Source organism: Cynocephalus volans, chromosome 2, assembly GCF_027409185.1.
Source record: "Cynocephalus volans isolate mCynVol1 chromosome 2, mCynVol1.pri, whole genome shotgun sequence".
Lineage (NCBI taxonomy): Eukaryota > Metazoa > Chordata > Mammalia > Dermoptera > Cynocephalidae > Cynocephalus > Cynocephalus volans.
This window is the reverse complement of record NC_084461.1, coordinates 94309550-94331747: the sequence shown is the minus strand read 5'-3', so window position 1 is coordinate 94331747 and position 22198 is coordinate 94309550. Positions and strand designations below refer to the sequence as shown.

The window sequence follows — 22198 nt, the reverse complement described above, 5'->3', positions numbered from 1 at the left end:
CAGCATTTTTCCACTATGGTATTTTTTCACATTAAGGATTTCTCCTTAATAATCTTATAACTTGTTACTTTCCCTAAGGATATAGTTCTTTTCCTGAATTTTATAATTCCTTATGTTGTTATGCATGAAGAGGGAAATCTTTGAAAGTATTGATCCATAGAGAATGTTGGTCATATGATATTCTGAGATTTGTCCTTAGGGATGGTGGGGACAGGAGGTCAGGGGAGAAATGGGAAAAATTTGAATTCTAGATTCTGAGTTAGGAACTCATGGCTTGCCCCTAGGGACAAAACTGTAATTTATCACTGGGACTAATGCATATTCTCTTGAGTGATATGTGAGTAGGAAAGGGGATGGAGAAACAAAGGTTTTAAATGTGGCTCCCCATCTCAGTTAAAGATTATCACTGGGCAAACATTTCTCTCTTTTATTGGTACCATTTTAAAAACAGCCCTTAAAAAGCTTACATGAGTACCTGTAGTCAAAAAGTTTAAATAATTACAAAGATTTACCACTTTGTTTTCTGCATATGTTCTATACAGCAAACTGATAATTGCTCTGATGTTAATATACTAAACATCATGAGTAGAGTGAAAATTCTTTGTAAAACAGAGTAGAATTAAAGTAAATGTGGTTCACAGACTTGTATTATGTTAGAATATTTTCTGTAAATATATTCTAGAATGGACTCTAAAAGTTTCTGGAGAAAAAGACAGTCACCACCCATGGTCTCTCATCATGACTTATTGTCACCACATGCTACCTGGAAAACTAGACCTAGATGAATTATATGGCTCCAGACACTTAGCTAGGGGCATTAGGTGGTGTTCCATTTCCACCAATTTGTGGTAACAGTATAATACAAACCACTTCCATTTTCAACTCTCAAAACAATAGCTATTTAGCTATTTATTTGAACCATTCAATTTTGTGTTTTAATATTATATTAAGAGTGTCAGTCCAGATTCACAGAACTTGAGGTTGCTCTCCTCAAATATCACACATCCACGAGTGATTTAAAATTAAATTTTGCTACAAATCTTCCAAGGTATAGATTTTTTTTTCTCCATGAATTATTATTCCAGGAATAGTTCTATGTTGTGCATAACTTCTAGCACACTGACTATGATTATAGAGTAATTAAAAGTATTTGGAAAACCTTGTGTACCTGAATTTTCAAGAACGGAGCAAAAATCCTAGGTAATCCCTTATAAAAGCAAAGTGCTTTCCTCTTATATTTCACTGTTCTTTTTTGTCTGAAAGATGCTCACTACTTACTCCATAATCATGTGTTATCTCTTGGCTCCTGTATTGCTTCTTGAGTAAGCAAAGTAATTTAAAAATATCTATTCATAATCTTCCACACTTCCTGAACTTTTCTCTGTCATGTAGGGAGGAAACCTGATGCTCATTGCCTTTCATAAGTTTTAGGACAGTCTTCATCCAGTGATTGATTATCTTATTTCACAGAAGTTCAGGTTCTTGTTGCCTATGAAATAGCATTTGATTTGGCTTGTACAGTGTAATCAATTTGTATTTGCTGTTTGTAGTCTCTGTATACCTTTAATGTTCATATGTGCTTGTAGCATATCTAATATAAAGTAGAAAGAACACAAATAAGATGTTGCATTTGTTTATTTTTTTTTACAATCAAATGTAAAACCAAACATTTTTGAACTATTTGAAAAGAGCATGAGAAGAAAATACAACTAATGATTTTTGGTGATCACACAAAATAATGGATCGGCTCCCTTTTTTGGTAGGTGATGGAGGAAGACAGTGAGCTGTGTATCTTTGATATGACAGAAATTGATCAGATGTTGTTTTTAACTATTTAGGATTTTACAGTCATCTAGGGCCTTTATTTTTATTCTTAGCATGTAAAAATTACTTTTTAAGTTGTATATAAAATGAGGTTATTGTCAAAATGTCTCATTTCTGTTTTTATTCTTTCTTTTTTGTGAGCTTATTCAAATGTTACATTAAAGCTAAATGATGTGGAATTCGATTTTAAAATTTCCCTTCACAATAATCTGTATCAATCATAATTGCATTGTGTTATTGTTTTAAGTTTTCTGTTGTAGTCATGTAAAGCTTATCCATTTTTATCATAATTTTTTTTAAGATTTGGTCAAAATGTTTGTTCAGTTATTCTGAGAAAACAAAATGTTTGCCATTCCATTAAAACAAAATTCTATAAAAATATTTTAAAAGAAAAATATGTCTTCTCTGTAACTAATTTAACCTTCAGTAATGAATTATGTGGAGTAAAATTACATAAAATTTCCTGACATTTTATGAAGATACCTACAAATAGCCAGACAGAATATAAAATATCTGAAAGACAGAGATGGATACTCAGTAATTTTTTGATGGATTATACACACAGATATCAATTACTTGATCCTTACTTCCTAGAAAAGGTTAATGACTTTTTGCTTTTACCCTTTTACTTAACTGTTATTTATAAAGATTAAAACAGGAACTGCATTGGGGGGTGCATATGCCTGTGTGTCAATATGATTGCACAGGTTTTTCTGATATTATAGGGAACTGAGCCACAAAGTGGATATTGTTAATCATTATCTTTAAAGTTCATTCAATTCTTTACTACAAGTTCTGCTAGGACTATTAGAATAGAGTGCACCATTCAGAAACCTTTTGACTTAAACGAAACCAGAAAAGATTTTAAATCTTACATATCTATATTCATATAATTAAAATGGCCTATACATATACAACAATTCATTTAAATATTAAGAATAAAACATTTTAAAGGAAAAGATTTTTAAAGTTCTTAAGTACATAAATTTTTTTCATCTTTTAATCTTTAGAAGTTACAGATTTAAAAAATATATTTCTGTTTAATGTTGAATAAAATTTCACAGAAAGTGTGTATTTGTATTATCAAATTCCATCATTAATAATCGAACCATGACAAGTAATACTGCCATCCGCCTATTATTATTCATCTATATTCTAGTTTCATTATAATTATTTTTATATTATTTTGTTATATAAATGATATATATTTAGGATATAGCATATGTTTACTAGTCTTTTATTACGAAATGTAACATTACTCTTATAGGAATAACCCTTTTTCATCTCTTTGGTTTTAAATGATGCACTAGTCATAAATATATTTAATTAAAGCTATTTCAGTATTTGTGATCTTGAGTTTAAAGCAGGGAATATAATACCTTTTCCTGAAACACCTTGAAAGAGGTTTGTTGAAAGAAGAGAGCTGTGGCATTCATCAAATGCTGACCTCTGCCTGTTACATCCCTGGCCAAGCCTTGCTAATTTAACTTGAAACGCATTAGTATAACTCACCACTTTTTTTGTGTGTTTCAGGTGTGTGGAGGTCATTGCCAAGGAAGGACAAAACCTGAAAGAGCTGTATTTGGTGTCCTGTAAAATCACAGATTATGGTATGTAATGAGCCGTTGTCCTCATCCTGTTCAAGAATAAAAAGGAACAAAATTATTGAAAACATTTTTTTAAAAGAAATCACTATCTCATAGAGACTGTTTATCTTCATCTATGTTCATTTCGATCATTCCAGAAAATATCAGGAAATCATGAGCTCAGAACTGTAGTAAAATAAACGTGTATATCAATTCATTGCCACATGCAGTCACATACACACATGAATGCATGTGCACATACACACACACTCACATAGTATTAAAAAGTATAGCTAAAAGAAGTATACAATGAAAATAAGTTTCAGGACAATTAAATGTTTGATATGATAAATATAACTAAGAAAATTATTACATTGAGTTTATTTGCTTAATTTGATGTAGTGTCAAATACACTTCTGTTGACATGCTAAATGCCAGATTTCTTAATACTTTAAATTATTTAGGTGTTGGAAATGTTTGTGTTTAGGTATATAGGAAGTAAAGGGCATATATACCTTTGTATGCAACATTTTAAATTATCTTCATTTTCAATATTCTTTTAAAGTGGAGAAAAGCAAGTTGTTTCATACTAATATGAAAAATATAAAATCATCGTGTTGAAGTAATAAGGAAAAATAACCTAGCCTTTCCTTTTTTGTTCAGCTTTGTATATTTTTTTAATTTATTTGTGTATTTCATCTAATTATGGAGTTGTAAACAGATATTTAGCTTTATTGGAAACTGAAATGGTTTCCTTTTCTCTTTCTGATTTTTTGATTTGTTCACTTAAGTTTGGAAATATGCTTTCTACCTGGAGGGAAGTTAGTAATCCATTAAGTTTTTTAATGTTAGCTCTGACATATGCTAATAAATTTCTCCAGTTCTAGGATGTTATGCTAACCATCTGCCTTGGGTGGGAGAGTTGTATTTTGTCAGCTACTAAATTTGTCTTTTGGAAAAAGCTATAATAAAAAAGTAATGTAAAAAAAAGATTTAACTTGAAAATACCCCTAATTTTAGAGTTTATTTTTTGAGAATAATAAATGTTTCTTATGTGGATTTATCAATAATGTTTCTGGGATATTGTTCTTTTCCTAATTCTACTTTGCAAATGGAGTGTTTTGATAAGTTTTTCTTTCCTCGTAGTTTGTTTTATGGCTTGGCATATTAGATTGCCATTTAGATATGGTAACTCTCTAAAACCTCTATCTCCCTATTGTCTAGGCCCTAGAGAGTTCTCCCTGCCCAACTCAAGGCATATTGATTTTATATATGTATATGTATACACACACACACACACACACACACACACACACACACGTAGATATGTTAATTAATTAGTATATTCATTCATTCCAAACTCTCTACTTGACATTCAAAGTACTTTGCTGTCAGTCCCCTACCTGCTCCTTGATTCTTATTATATTTCTCCCTTTTACCTATTCACTGTCATTTGTCAGATTGCTAATAGCCAAGAACTATGGATTAAATCCCTTATAATGAAATCTTCTGAGGTTCTGCAGTGGAAAATGTTGCTAAAATTACACTTTGTTCTGGAGGCATAGAAATACTTTGTCTCATAACAAAGCTAGTGCCCAGCACCCATCTGTTAAATTAACAAGTGCAAAAAAATGTTCCAGAAGATATAGAGAAGAGAAAAAGCTTTGGACTTGGGACAGATCTGGGATCACAATCTGTCTTTGTTCTTTGTTCTTTGGCCTTAGGGAAGTTTCTTCACATATCTGAGGCTCAGTTTCCTCATTTGTAAAATGGGAAATTAATGTCTACCTTCATGTTCCTTTGTGTACCTGGTACCCAGTCTAGTGAGTAGCACAGTGTATGCTACTAATAAATGTTGATTTCCTGCAGTAGTGGAATAGAAAAAGGATTCATTCAAAGTTTTTCTACCTCCTTTCCTTTCCTAGGTCTTGGAAGAGGTTTTTGTGTTGTTGTTATTGTTGCTATTGCTTAATGATATTCTCATGTTCTGGTTTCTTAACATTTTAGGATTTTTTTTTTCCCAATGTGGTAGAAATACTAGGTTCAAATCTTGCCAATATGGTTTACATTTATTCATATTTCTGAATTATTTAAGCCAGTGGTTCACAATCCTGTCTGCTCATTAGAACACCTGGAGAGTTTCTAAAATATATTGACACCTTACCTAAGACTAATTAAATCAGAATTTCTAGGAGGTAGGGCCTAGGCAATGATTTTGTAAAACCTGCCTAAGTGGTGCTCACGTCAGCCAAAGTTAAAAACAACTGATTGATCTAGTCCATCTTAGAGGATTCAAAAGAGATCATTTTGGGGACTTTTCCCCCATGAAGATGGGAAATTGATCATAAGTTTTCTTATGCCTCAGTCCCTCCAGCTTTCAAGCTGTCTGCCCCATCTCCCTTCCTTTTTTCCTGGGTTTTAGGTGTTCAGAGGGTTCATGGTCAAAGTTTTTGTGCATCTACTGGTTCTGTTCTCCAAATTGTTGGGGCATGATTGAGGAAGAGGGGGAAAGGTGAATCATTTATGAAATTGTACTATAATTGCTATTTGACTTTAAAATTAAAACAAATTACTGAAAGCTCAGCTCAGCTCAGTTCAGCTTTTCCCCTAATACAATGCCCATAACATGAGTAATTTTGTCAAACAGACAGCAGAAAGATTATTCATCATAACAGAGAAACAGCGTGTTATTGGAGGTAACTGCTCTTGCTAGGGGAGGCTGTCTGTGTTCCCTTGCCCTATGTTAATTATAAATTCTAAGAAGGAAAATCAGATGCCTTTCTCCTTCTTTCACTGAGTAAATAGAAACATATTCTGTAGAACTTTTTGGTTATTGGGGCTTCATAGAAACTGTGAAATTTGACGTGCAACTGATACCGGGGGAATTTTACTGTTCAAGATACTGCTCCGTAATTCTGCTTCCTATTGCTTTACTCCTATTAAAGCTAGTTAGTCTCCTCTGTGCCTCCTCTTTTTATACAGGGGATATACATGCTTTCAGTACAGTATACTAAGATTTTTCAGGACACAATGATTCAGAAACAGCAGCTTGCCTGGCATATCATTTGTAATTTTTGTCAAGATTCTCAGATGTTGAATATGGTATTATCATACTTAGCAACACCTGGCTAGGCTGTTATGAAGTTATGTTTATTTAAATTGATATATAGGTTTCATGAAGAAAACTTTCATGCTAATATAGGCTTTGTATTCCCCTAATTGAACATAGATCTTTATGGTAAACAATAGCAATTATAAACAAATCAATAATTCAGGCACAGCTAAAGGAAAATACAGTCTTGTGCAATTGTCCCCTGAAGAGAAATTTAATATTGTCACTCTTCTATCTCTGAACAGATGTATGCTATAGACAGTTGTGGAAAAACACTCAAACTTAGGAGACAGAAAATTAGGTTATAATTCCAGCTTTACTTCTTTTTTTTGTGACTTAGATCAAGTTGCTTCACTTCCTAATTTTGCCATCTGTTAAGCCACATAATAACACATACCACATTATTTAGACATTTGACCTATATTAGTCTATACCTGCCTATTTAACTTCCATGCCTAAACCATCCAGACCAGATTCTTATTAGTAGGGGATAGAAAGCAAGATGCAGCAGAAAGTCTAGAATCTGTAATTTGCCTCCGTCTTAGGTTTCTCTCCTATCTTTTCTTTGTATTATTTAAATTTTTGTCTTGATAATTGTTTCTTTGCTCCCCTTATACTTTCTTTTCTCTGTTCCTGGAATAATTTGTCAGCTAATACTTTTCAACCTGCTTTTTCACTCTCCTTCAAAAACTTTTCTTTTGGAGATTCTCCTTCTTTGGAGAAATGTATCCTTAGGATTAAGAGGAAGACAAGGAGAGGAAATCAACCTGTATCACTCAGGCCTTTGGAGGTCAGAACCAGTCTTTCTCTTGGACTGCACAACAATTGATATGATGTAATGAATGGGATAGATGAATGATTTGCTTATCTCCATTAGTGTCTCCATAGTTAATTTCACCACTGTGACCCTTCTGTCAGGTGGGCAGTTGTAAAAAGGACCCAGGTTTCTTTCTGGGTTGTTAACATGTTTCTTTTGACTTTAGCACTGAGTGTCCAAGAAATACACTCTAGAGATATCTTTTTGTTTCTCTTCTCAAGTTGTCAAATAATCTTTAATTAAAGAGGATTGTAAACACTCAACTATTGACATTGTTGTTTGGGGGGATGCAAGGTCACTAACCACTCACAGGCTCACTCTGTACCACTCCACGTGCTTGTCTGTCCTTCCACGGGCATTGGCTGTGCAGTAGTACTCGTGGTCTCACTGCTTCTCTGCATGATCTGGCACTTTTAAACATAACTGCAAGGCTTGCCACAAAACTTTAGGATTGCTCTGAGCAAAAGTTTTCCCAGGTCAAGGTGATCACTGTGCACATGGTTATGATTGGAGATGTCATTTTAATTGGCCTACTATATGACAGACATGATAAAAGTATTTTATTCTGTCAAAAATAGTGTCATCTGTCAAAAAATATTGGCTCAGCACCCACTATGTGCTGGGCCCTGTGCTAAATACAGGAGATGTATAGTACATATCATTTCTGCATTCCAGGAGCTCTCATTCTGGTAGGATCCAGACAACAAGGTAGCCTGCTTATTTTTAAAAAACGAATGCATGTCCTTCGTCCAGACAAGAAGAATGGCAGGGAGTGGCTAGGTGACATTAATCTTTGCTTTGGTGTAACCCACACCTCACCCCAGCCTCATTGACCTAATGCTTTTGAAAGATTAACAGATAGTACCTTCCCTACCTCTCTTTGGGATACCAGACCTCTTTAGCTGTTAGTTAAACCAAATTAAGATCTGGGATACATTATCAAAGTAAGCACACTCAAGAAACAAAGGAAACCCCAACAAGTATTCTGGGTTCCCACAGTATCGAGAACATTTCTCTTTTCTTGACAAACCAACCCTGATAAATTATTCAAGAAAAAAATCCTATTCCAAAAAGAATTTTGCTGTTTGTTATATCATCTATTTTTTATATTATTAGGTATACATTACATATAATAATGTTCAATTTAAAATGAAATTCCTGTTTTTTCCCTTTTATGTATTGTTTCATTTTCAAATTATGTTTCAAACTACTCCAAGATTGGTGGGTGAGATTCCACTCCTTTCGTCAGCAGGATTAACTCTTAATAGTTGTAAAGTGACAGAAAAGAACTTTAGAAAACGCATTTGCTAGTCCAAAAAAAAAAAAAAAAAAGTGCTATTGTTTACTGTTGATTATTCACTTTCTCTCCATTCTGTTATTTAAATGTAACTTTTATTGTTTCTAACAAAATAGTACTATAATGCTAAATCTTCTGTTGTTGCAAATTTCCCTTATTTATATGTCCATCTTAAAAGTTACTTCTCTCCACTTCTAATTCTTTATTTTATTCCCAAAGTTCCTCACTACTAGATTTATAGTCCTACTGTTGAATTTAGAAGGTGTTATGTTCTTTTTTTTTCTCAGTAATGGACAAGATTTTTCACCAAAAAATTGGTATTTAGTTATAAGCTTTTCTAAATACTTCTCTTTGCTTAATAGCAAAGAAATTGTGGACTTTCTTTCCTATTTCCTAGATCATCCTAAGACTGCAACTATGTAATCTTGAAATAGAAAACTGAACCATGACAATACTTACCACTGTGTCTTGCCTGTGACTACAAATCTCAAATCTATTAAGAAAGACTTCTTAAAACATTCCTTCAAGAATGTATTTAGATTAATCCAATTCAAAGATTAACTGTAGCTTCATATATAATGTAGTTTTTTTAAAATTAAGAAACATTCCTACCTACATTTAAAATACAAATAAACCTGTTTCTGAACCTTACCTTTTTTATACCTCTAAGTATGTATATATTGTTGTTCCAGATTAATTTATTATGACTAAATACTAAATTTCCATATTTAACTTAACTATTAACTGAAATATTAACTTTCCAACTTTCCTTTTCTCAATTACTTTTAGCAATTCTGAAGTATAAGTGTTTAATTTTAATTAGCTGTTTTTAACATTAGTCTTTTGAAGCAGTCTCCTATTATAATTACAGGAAATTTGTGCAAAATCACATAAAGAATCATTTTTCACAGAGTTTCTATCTTTAACCCTCATTGCTTAGTACCCTTGGGTATGCAGACTAAACATTTGTTTTCCTTATACTATGCAATAGTATAAATAGAATCATTATTGATTATTATCAGTATTATATTAATGATGGGTAGATCTAACTGGAGCTGAAATGAACACCGAGATAACTGCAATAATGACAGATTTTCAGCCAGTATCCTACACAAGAATGACTTTCTAATGTTTAAAACTTCTTGAAAATAGATTTCTTGAGTGGTAATGAGTTCTTTATTATAAGAACTATTCCAGCAGAGATCATATCTAAGGGAGGATATGGAAAGGTGGAAACAGTGGGTAAGGAATTGACCTATATGATCTTTAAATTTATTTCTAATCCTGGGGTTTATTCTGGACTGTTTTTATTTTCTATTTTTATTTTTTAATTTTTTTGTTTCATTCAGCCAATATTTACTCTATGTGTACATACTGTTGGCTGGGTGCTGTGGAAAACAGAGATGAATGAGAAATACATTCTTTTGCATTGAGAAAGGAGACATAAGCCGTGAAAAGTTTTCTAACATATTAAGCAATATGATGATGTCAAATAAAAAAAAAAACAAGCCCTATGCAATATAGGGGCTTAGGAGAGATTGGAATCATCATAGATTGCAATTGGGGAAAGATATGTGGAAAAGGAGTCATTGTAGAACAGAGATGAGAAGGAAGGGCATTTGAGGTAGTACATCCCTAGGAAATACTCAGAGCAAGAACAGGTGTCTGAATGGATGAGTCTGTATGCATTAGTTAATCTAAAGAAAGAACAGAAATCATCCAAAGTGATTACGTGCGCACACAGGCAAATTTTGAAGGAATCTTATGAAAATATTCTAGTTGAAAATTCAGGGTAAGTTCCAATTTTCATGGCATCTTTTCCTGTCTTATTCACCATTCCCATGGCAACAGCTTCACTTAATATATATTATATAAAAGGAAACATTACTTTGGTTTATAACTACTAATCAAATATCCAGTTCAATTGTAAACAAGTCAAATGTAAACTTTCATACCAATCATAATGATGATAGAATAGCTAAAATTTATTGGATGTTTTCTGTGGGTATTATTTATTTAATTACTTTAACATCTTACTTTAGATAGATATTATTAATATTCAGTCTTACAGATGTGGAAACCAATGCATACAAAAAAAATCTGCTATGTTTCCCATTAGAAAGTGATAGTAACACTCAAAACACAATATAAATTAAACAATTAAAATAACTGATTTTATTGTTTATCACTGATTAGACTCATATTCCTATATTCAGTAACATTGAATATAGCATCTCCTAGCTAGACTTCCTTATATAAAGAGCAACTTTCCTTTACCAACTTTTCTCTTTATGCAAGTTTGATTTATGTAAGAAAGGTAGGAATAATACATAATTTTTTTCCTTTATCTACCAGCTTTCAAAATATTGAATTGGTTTGCATAATTCTACGAAAAAATGACCAATAATGAGTTGTTGTGGTTGTAGTTTACTTATCATTTTAAACTCAGCAACCCATTACAGTTATTTTGTCTTATTGATACTCAAATTGTCCTAACTTTGATATTGGAGGCTTCTTCAAGGTGTATCCTGTGCCTTTTGACATGGACCCATTATGTCAACATATACCAAGCTCATCTTATATACTTCATGGTAGATACTTGTGATCATCCATTTCTCTAAAGAACTCTGGTTCCTTTGAGTGAATTTTTCCAGGTCTGTGTGGCACTCTGAATCTTCTGTCACTGTTTTTTCTGCCTTTTATTCTTCTACCTTAATACCTATTTTATTCCTCACCAGAGATCCAACCTTCCCATTACAAGTTAGCAAAGTCAGCCCCTCCTTGGGTTTTAAAGCATCCTCACTCAAGGATTCCCAATGCACTAGAAACTTCTGGTTTCTTATGTCCAACATTCTCTTAATCCCTAGCCACATTTTATGCTTTTGGAGAAGTTACAGGTGGGACTTTGGAAGGAGAAGTAGTTTACATTTTAGCTGCTCGATCACCTTTCTGGAGATTACCTTCTGATTTTGTTTGTCTCAAATTTTTTGTATTTGTTTTAAGTAAGTGTTGAAATCAGACCTCTTGGATCCACCCATTTGGAAATAAGTAGAAAAATGTTCAAGCTATATGTTCTTACCTATTCTCATTCAAGGACTATTAAACTTCTTTGTCTTACATGAGAAATATATTTTGTGTTTGAAGTGCTTGTTGGACTCTCACTAAATTGATTTCATCACTTACTGGGATGACCAGCAGTCTGAAAAACACTGCTCTAGTTTAACTTCTCCCTTAATGTATAGATAAGAACTAGATCTGTCAGTGAATATCCTGCTCAGGAGTAGAAAACTGGTGGATTTCCTTGGTACCAAATGGACACTGTTCTCCTTGAAGTAGAAGGTGCCAACCTTCCCTAGCTTATCAAATCCCATATAACAGTCTTATAATTTACAAATTCAGGGGTTAATATTTCATCTCATATCTTTGGGAGTAAGAGAACCAGACAGATTCCCTTGATGATTTCACTGTAGGGTAGATATTAAATGGAACTTTCTCCTGAGGCAAAAGGCAGTTTGTTAATTTAATTTCCTAATTAAGTAAATCAAACTTACTTTTAACTTAAATATTAAACTGTTAATTTTAACCCTTATCCTAAAACATTCCCTTGAGTTTGTAAGGCTCAATCACCTAGAATTTATCTGTCAAATGTGTTTCTTTTCTTAGGTTTATCTTCATGACATTAAATAAATAGTTTGAACTTTTCAACTTTTCAGACAATTGTGTCAAATTGACATGCTTGATGCACCTCTATGTGCATGTGTGCCGAATGCCTGCAAGCGACTTGGATTTGATGATTAAGTGTGGGTAGAGAAAAGGAGATTTAAAAAATTAAAAATAAGGGGGCCGGCCCGTGGCTCACTTGGGAGAATGTGGTGCTGATAACACCAAGGCCATGGGTTTGGATCACTATATAGGGATGGCCGGTTAGCTCACTTGGGAGAGCATGGTGCTGACAACACCAAGTCAAGGGTTAAGATCCCCTTACCAGTCATCATTTTAGTAAAAAAAAAAAAAAAAAAAAAAAAAAAAATTAAAAGTAAGGAATAAACAAAAGAAATTTTACTTTGTCTTCAGAAAGTTATGTGATATATGAAGGTACTTCAAAAAGTTTGTGGAAAAATTCATGTTATCTTTCAATTCTATGTTTCCGTGAACTTTTTGAAGTTTTTTTGTGAATATATACCCCCCCCACACACACGTGTGTGTGTGTGTGTGTGTGTGTATAGTCTTTTAAAATGAACCATGTTCATATTGATATAATATAAACTTTGCTTTCTAAGATAATGTCATATGGTAAATAATTACTAGAAGAAGAAAAAATTGTGTAGAAAACTAGCTAAGTACTGTTTGATGATTAATATTTGTATATTTTTAATCATCTCTATTTTTTTCTTTTTTTAAAATTGTTAAGTTCTTTATTAAGAAGTTATCATGGGGCTAGCCAGTTAGTTCAGCTGGTTAGAGCACGGCCTTATAAACCAAGTTCAAGGGTTCAGTTCCCTATACCAACCAGCCGTCAAAGAAAAAAAAAAACGACATTACCGTGAAAATGTAAACCCTTAACAATGATAGAGATAATTGTAGAAAAGTCATCATAAGTATCTATCACCAGGCTCTAGCAATTCTCATTATTTTGCCTTTCATTTTCAACTACCAACTCCAAATATCCTAATCATAAGATACAGTATCATTAAGTATGTTGGAATTTTAGTATCTATAGCTAATGGATGAAGGTAAAAAAAAATGAAAATACCATTACCACACTTAATAAAATATAAATCACTTCTTAATATTATATAAAATAGATACAGATTTATTTGTGCACCAAACACTAAGGTCTGCAACCACTGACTACTTTGCATAAAATATCTTAACATATTAAGTCTAATATTTAACCTCAGGACACAAAATGGCAATAAATGGATATATTCCATTATGTGTAAAGGGCTGTAGATTATGGTTGGTGGGGAAAATTTCTTTGAGCAGTTGAATATCCTAAACCACTTTGTAAAAACAAACAGAAGAAATAAACTATATATCTATATTTTTCCTTATATAAGGAAAGGTAATCACTACAGAACCATCCATTTTGCCATATTCAGTTGTCTATATAACAAGTTACAATGGCCACACTCAAGAGAAGATGATGATTCAGGGTATAAGAAGATGTAGCAGAGATCACGGGGCATCTAAGAATTCTGTCTCCATAGCCATCCTATTTCTTTCTTAGGTTAAATTTCCCATTTTTTTTCTTCCTCCTATTTCTTTCCTCTCGTATGGCTCTAGGAGCTTCTCCAAGAAATTAGTTTTGCTTTGAAGATATTTTATTTCCTCTCATAAAGGATTCTTTTGTTCTATTAGATTTAAAAATCACAATAATACCCTAATAGGATCCAATTCATTCCCTGCCCTCCGTGTGTTTGGAAATCTCTCCGAAGTCAGCCTTGGAAAGTCAGATTTGGAGGTTTGAAGTCCAGAGATCCTTCTCTGGTGTTCTAAAGATCAGGTACTTGTGCAGGGAGCAGCCCATAACTAAGTCACGATCATCCAAAATGACAGTTTAAAGTTATTTAAAATTATTCCTATACAATAGTAAACAATTAACTTTTAAATGAATGAAAATAATATGTACTATAATAATACATATATGTTATAATAGCACACATTTATGATATATATACATATATATGTATCAATAATAAATAACATTCAAGATGAGAATCTTGAACAGGAATAAGGAATTTAAAATTTCAGCTCTACAAAATAAGTGAAGAGTTTGAAATTCAATTAGTCCTATTTTATTTTGAAGCAAATGTACTTGGCTTTTTGGGGAATCATACCTTCTGCTCTGGTTTACATAAGAAATTGGGTGAAATCCTGCAAAGCATTCATGTTCAACTTTGCCATTATAACACACCTTGCAATCAAGGTTTGCAAATGATTTACTTTTTAAAAAAATTATAAATTAGAACAGTTTAAGTCATACCCTCTTTTCATTCATTCTTTTGGATTCTGATGAAATTTTCTTAAGTGGCAGAAAAAGGGGTGAGTTTATCAAGTATGCTGAAATTTGCACATAATTTGTGGCTTTTTTGTTATTACAGCTTTTGGTGCATGGTACTTACCAGTGTAACATTATTAGTTATTTACATGTTTGTGGAATGTGTTATTATGGAGTCCAGTGTCCTATTCCCTATATGCATACTCCTCCCAAATTTCTGTTACATTCTTTTGCTTCCACAATTTTGGGGGCTAGAGCAAATTTAGGGAATGCACACAAATATGTGCTGCATATGTTAGTATTATCCATCACTTTCAACATTCTGTGGAGGAACACACTGATTCTAGATCTGGGGGTCCTTGACTACAAATAGGACACCAAATAGCACAAACCTGAAGAAGGATACTCCCATGTACACACATAAATTATATGGAAAGGTACAACCTTTCCATAATTATGCTACTTTTCTCACAAAGCTCAGACTTCATCTTTTTTGTTTGATTGTTGATTTGACATCTATCTACTCTCTCAGATTTATGAAAAAAATATAATTTTTAAATTTTTATTCAAGAAAGTGGTCTTCATTTTTAATAGCTTACATACCATATACGTTCAAATTAGTTCTTTTAAGATATATCATTTAAATTAGAAGCCTACTATAATTTCTCGAGGTTTCCTGGTATGTGGCAAGGTTCCTTAAAACATTTTTTACATGTAGTGGGCTCTACAAATATTTACTTTTTTTTCAACTTTAGGAAACTGGTTGAAAATTGTAAAATTAGACTTTGGAGCTGTGTAGTGTGTTTCTGAACTATTACAAATCTATCTAAATCTACAACCTGCTAGGAAAGATCGGATCCCTTCCAGTTTGTGATTGTAATATATGATTTGTGTGGGCTCAAGTCTGTCTCACAGATGCATTTAGTATTTGCTGAACTGAGCTTCTGTTCCGTGTCAGGCAGGTTTCTAACTGTGCATGTTCGGTCCACTGATTGACTAAGAGCCAAATTATTCTCACTAACACATACTCAATTCCCAACTACTACAGAAAAGATGGATTCCAGGGCCAAAATTGGACCTTCACTAACAAAGCTTGCTTTCTGCCGGTAGTAATACTTCCACAATGAATGAAAATTCAGTGACCTATATTCTTCCATTTAAATCCTTAAAAATTTAAATTAAAACTTTGTCAACAGTAATTCTAACCATACTGAGGCAAAAAGAACATTCCCTGCAATCTGGCAGCACTAAATATAATTCATAACTATCAAAAATCCGTTTTCTCTGCATAACTTTTAAGGACACTCCTGATGTCTTGAAAATTCCATGCAATTTTCTTTAAAAGTTGGTTTGGAATGCCACTGTGCATCTTGAAGCCCACATACAGTGAGTTAAATTACAGCAATAGCATATTTCTCAAGCACTATATAGTTGCAAATCCTTTAACCTGAAGTACATAGTAAAGGATTTTCTCCTTGAACAGTGAAGTTGAACTTTGGGGTTGTTTCAATTTAACACATGATGTGCTGCACACTTAATGCTGTGTTTTGCCTTTCCTACTTTTTCTTCTTTATTCATCCTTGCTTCCTGTAAAAGGAATTAAGTATGTAATACTGATTATAAAATTGGATCTGTATTACCACTATCTTCAAAACATCATTTCCCTGAACTGGTTTATGTAAGTACTTCCTTTTCAGTGGGTTAATCTAAATGCAGAGTAGAATGCTGTTTATTCTCACCACCATTTCCATCACTTCATCATAACTACTGCTGGTCTTCCTTGACTCAGTAAACAGCATCACTATTCACCTCGTTACTCGTCCAAAACTTAGGTGTCCCTGATGCCACACTTTTCTCTATACTTCTTATCACCTCCATTAACAAGCCAGCTCAACTCTGTCCTAAAAATATATTTAAAATATAGCCAGATCCACACTGATTACTGCACTAGCCAGTTAACTGTATTCCCTAGGAAGGTACTTCAAAAAGTTTGTCAAAAAATTGAAAGATAACATCGGATCCCCATACTGACCAGCTGTCAAAAAGAAAAAAAAAAGATAACACGTATCTTTCCATAAACATTTTGAAGACACCTTGTATTTGTGGTTCTATGGCTAATGTCGGAATCCTGCTGACTGGGCCAATTGTAGAGCTACTAATCGTGTTTGTAAGTAAAGTTACATGACCACGCCAGTTGTTGGGCTCTTTTATCTGCCAATAGTCCTGCTCCAACTGGGCCAATTGTCGAGCTAGGTCTGGGTCTGGAGCTCACAGACCCCTGAAGCCTGTTCCAGACTGGGTCACAAACCCTTCATACACCAGGCTGGGTCACCAGACCCCTCACATGCCAGGCTGGGTCATTAGACTCTTTACACGCAGGTCTGTGAGCTAGGTAACTAGCAAACAGGTCCTTGGAACCTGCAGGTTGGAAAGTGATGGAGTTTGGATGTGTTGTCCCCTCCAAAACTCATGCGGAAATTTGATCCCCAATGTGGCAGTGTTGGAAAGTGATTGAGTTGGTGATGGGGAGCAATAATCAGCCACAATGTATATCGACAAAATGAAATTAAAAAATAAAAAAAATTAAAATTAAAATTAAAATTAAAAAAGTGATTGAGTCATGGGGGTGGATCCCTTATGAATGGATGAACCTCTCCCTGGCAGAGGTTGGGGGTAATGAGTGAGTTCTCGCTCTTTTAGTTCCTGCGAGAGCTTGTTGTTTATAGGACCCTGGCAGCTCCTCTCTTGCTTCCTCTCGCCATGTGATCTGCTTGTACCCGCCAGCTGCCTGACGTTTTTCTTCCATGAGTAAAAGCAGCCTGAGGCCCATGCCAGATGCAGCTGTCCCAGAATCATAAGCCAAATAAACCTCTTTCTTTTATAAATTACCCAGTCTCAGGTATTTCTGTTATAGCAACACAAAACGGACTAAAACAGAAAGGCATGGCCACTAGTGTGGCAGCAGCCGCCCAAGGCAGTAAACTTCAGCAAAGGTGGCAGCACCGTGCAGGTGTACTAACTCCGCCCACACACAACCTATTCACAGCCAATGCTCATCAAGATTCTGAACATCTGAGGGGCCCTGACCATTTTCCTATGTTTTCCCAACAGTCTTCTTCCCACCTTACAGTCTGTTTATCACAGAGCAGCTACAATGAACTCTCTGAAGTATTTTTGAATGAATGAATACATTAAAATGTTATTTAAATTAATTTTTCAAGACTTTAGCATTATGTTGTTCATCGTGAGTTAAATATATACCTAAAACCAAAGAAATACTAAAAATTGAACATTCAGGTACCTTGCCTACCATGAGGTCTTGTTAGGTTCAACTGAACATTTAGACATTTAGCCATTATAGGTGACCCTTGGCACAGTACACTCCAAAGGATGAAGGACTAGAGCAAGAGAGCAGTGTCAGGTGATCTGCTTCTGCAGGAAATTTTGCAGCAGTCCATGCCATAGTTCACCCAGCAGTCAGGAAGGCATCTTTATTTACCCACCACATGAAGGCTCAAGTATAAGGAGATGAGATCCACTAGTGTGGTGCGGAGATTGCCCTAGCTTAGAGAATTCAACCCCCAGGAACTGACACCTCTTGGAACAATCAGTGTAGCTTATTCCTGCAAGTTACAAGTCCCATAATTTACAAGTCCAGTTACAAGGAATCTGAAGCAGCAGTGTCCCCGTCCGGTATTTAAAGTTCTCTCAAACCAGAAAGATGCTATCTACCAATCAGGAGTCACTGTTACAATAAAAAATGTTGCCTGATAATATGGTAACATACCATTTTAAAGTTACCAGAGGATAAGATCTGGGAAGTTAACCAAAGGTCAAATTCTCCTTCAGAAAGGGAAGAGGTTTTATTAGCTCTTTACCCACTGAAGGCATTTTTAAATCAGCTTCAGATTTGACCTTAAATGTTAAAATGATTCCATATTTATTAGGGGCAGATATTTAACTACCATTCACACCATATTTCTTGCTTTAGGTACATTTTTTTTTTTTTTTAATGAAACAGATATCGTACTTCTAAAATAGAGACAGAGGAGGTAGGCCATATGACAGGATGGCATTGCTGTCTCTCAACCCCTCTGCTCCATCCTCCAGACCAAGATGGACCAGGCAGTCCTGACCTCATCTGGGATTCTGAAACCTTACACACAGTCCAGACACAGCCACGGGAGAAAGCACTTCTAGATTTCCATTTTATTTTTGCATGAGGGAGAAATCCCAGCTAACACCAGGCAGCAAAATCACTAGGAATATTCCTTGTGCCTATTGTGTCAGTCTGGTTCTAAAATGAAACAGGAAAAAAAAAAAAGAAGTCATCAAAAATTTGCCACTGTAGCAATTTGCTTTGCTACTGTTGGGAAGACTGGCAGACTGACATCTAGCCTAGTATCCTCTAACCATTAGAGTGTTGTTGGAAAAAAAGTTGTCAGTTTTTTTTTTTTTGTCTTTTTGTCTTTCTTTTTGTGACTGGCATACCGCGCTCAGCCAGTGAGCGCACCGGCCATCCTTATATAGGATCCGAACCCGGGGTGGGAGCACTGCTGCGCTCCCAGCGCTTCACTCTCCCGAGTGCGCCACGGGGTCGGCCCAAAAGTTGTCAGTTTTTAAACATCTTTTAAAGCAAGTATTTCTATTATCTAATCTCCTGGGGCTGGGGGATGAGGAAACAGGATTGAAAACTTCTCAACTAATGCAAATAGTAGTGGGAAAATATTGCAAGAATGTGTTATATAATGTGCTACCAATTCTGTCAAGAAGTGTTACCCACTAGCTTGATTATTGGTTCTGAGATTATGGAGGACAAAAGTTTCAGTGGCATCCAGCGGGATTGAGCTAAAAGATTTTCAAACTTGGGAACTATAGAAGCTATCAGAAAATGTTAATTCCTCTGAAGCCCCCATTTTTATACAGGAGGAAACTGAGGCCTGCTTCCCCCCAGCTCCAGAACCAGAACAAACATGTCATCTTTCCCAGACTGGGGCACTTTTTCCTCTCAGCAAGTAACTTCGGCACCCCCCCCCACCCCCCACCCCCACTCCAGCTTCTTTTTTAAGATCAACCAGGCTTACCTTTACTCAGTAGAATTGCAAGGGGGTAGAAAATATGTTTATTGTGCAAGTGAATCATGTTATGTGACAATAAAATGTTATTTCTTTGATGTAATGATTTTATAAATGTTTTATATTAACTTCTTACATAAGTTTTTTAAAAATAAATAATTTCTTAACTAATTGTTTAGATTAAGTACAGTGACATTATTATTTTGCAGTTTATTCAAAATGGGGAAAATTGTGTTATATGAAATGTGCCAGGACTTTATATAGAAATATTTTTTGAAATATCAGATCATACTTTAGTTTACCCACATTCTAAAATAATATTTAACTGGATACACAATATTAGATATTAAAATTATTTTCTTTCAGTATTTTGAAGATATAATTCCACTGCCTTCTGTCTTGCATTGTGTTGAGAGCTGCCAATCATCATCCCTTTGTTGGTAATTGTCTTTTTTCTTTAACTGCTGGTAATATCTTCTTTTTACTTTTATTTTTTTGTACTTTTTCTGTGATGTCCCTTTTTATGTTTGTGTATATATATATATATATAGAGAGAGAGAGAGAGAGACAGAGACAGAGAGAGAGAGAGTATATATATTCTAGAATTTGTATGCTTAGAATTTGTAGAGTTTCTTGAACCTGAGGACTCAGTTCTTTATTCAGTTTGAGGGAAGATTCAATCATTATTTTCTCAGACATTGCCTTTTCCCCATTATCTCTGTTCTTCTGGACATTTAGCCATATATTAAGCCTTCTCATGCTATGTTTCTTGTCTATTAATCTCTCTTTGACATTATTCATCCCTGTGCTATAATGGATACTATCTTCCAATTTACTAATTTTTCCTTTAGCTTTGTCCAATATGCTCTGTAAGCTATCTTTCACATTTTTCATTTCAGTGATCATTGTTGTAATTTTCAGAATTTCTTACTCTTTCTTATAAATCTGCTTTTTGAATAGTATCTTATTATTTGTTCATCTTTCAATTTCCTTTTTATTTCATAATTTGAATATACTTATTACATTATGTTCAGTATTCTAAAATCTGAAGTCGTTCGGGTTTTTAGTCTTTGGTTTTTTGTTTTGTTTGCTGGCTCTCATTAATAGTGGCTCATGTTTTTTGTTTTGTTTTTTTAATTTTGAGCTCCTATTTGGGCATTATCTGTGGGAACCCAGTGGCACCTGGTTAAAGGCTATGCCTCCAAAGATCTTTGTTTGCTACTACCAGGCACTGTGGGGCTACCAGTTTGGACAGACTTTCAGTTTGTTTCTTGGGTAGGGGTTTCTAAGAGCAGAATAGAAAGGTTATTCACATTCCAAATTATGTGAGGGTTGGCCTATGTTTTTAATTTTCAGAGGAGACATTTTTCCCCCTCTGTTCTACATAGCTATTAAAATCAGGCCACAAAAATTAGCAAGTCTCCTCAAAGTAGCTGTGGCAATGATACTTAATTTGGGGGTTCTTAATTTCTTTCACTTTCTTTTATTAACAACTTTATTTATGTATCATAAAATTCACACATCTGAAGTGTACAATTCAGCTATTTCTAGTAAATGTGCAACCACCACCACAATCTAGCTTTAGAACATTTCTATCACCCCAGTAAAATCCTTTTATCTGTTTACAGTTAATCCCTGTTCCCACATCTTACCCCAGGCAACCAATAATTCACTTTCTGTCTATACAGATTTGTCTTCTCTGGACATATCTTACAAACAGAATCATACAAAATTTGAACTCCTGCATCTGCTTTCTTTCTCTTAGCACAGTGTTTTTGAAATTTGTCTGTGTTGTGGCATGTATCAGTATTTCATTTATTTTTATTGCTGAATAGTATTCCATTGTATTGTTAACAAAAAGGACCACAAGATCCACTAAAGAGAAAAAAGGGAGATTTTATTTTCTGGGAAAGAAGCAATTTGCAGATTAGGGAAATGCAATCTCCAGGCAAACTGAAAGTATGCTGTCCTCTGGGGGAGGGGAGGAGACCCGGATCAGGTTTACATGCATATTCAGCAAACTTAGAATAATGCCATGAATGTTTGTTGAGAAGGCTATACACATGCATAGTGAGGGAACATATATGTAATTATAAGACATCAAGATGTGATACTGTTCAGACTCCATAGACTGGCTGTGGCTGGTTTTGATATGGCCTCTTTTATCAGGAGAAGGAGGAGAAAAATGTCCTTGGAGGCTGTTTTCTGCTTAATTGGAGCTATAAGAGCCTCCAAGAATGACAAAGAAGGCATCGATGACTGGCACCAGGTAGATTCGTTGAAGGTCAATGTAAAATTCCCAGCTATAGATGATTTGGCCTTATCTTCTTTTTTTTTTTTTTTTTTTGTCGTTTTTTCGTGACCGGCACTCAGCCAGTGAGTGCACCGGTCATTCCTATATAGGATCCGAACCCGCGGCGGGTGCGTCGCCGCGCTCCCAGCGCAGCACTCTACCGATCTTCTGAGAGTTGTCCTTTACTCAGGTA

The 22198-nt window shown here is 34.5% G+C and overlaps 1 protein-coding gene across 1 annotated transcript in view; it reads left to right on the top strand.

Annotated features, from left to right (window-relative positions):
- Nucleotides 1-22198, top strand: part of FBXL17 (F-box and leucine rich repeat protein 17) — a 518884-nt gene that overhangs the window by 354000 nt on the left and 142686 nt on the right. The window contains exon 7 of the mRNA XM_063087474.1: nucleotides 3358-3434. Coding sequence (XP_062943544.1) covers nucleotides 3358-3434 — 77 coding nt within the window. The remainder of the gene's footprint in view (nucleotides 1-3357; nucleotides 3435-22198) is intronic.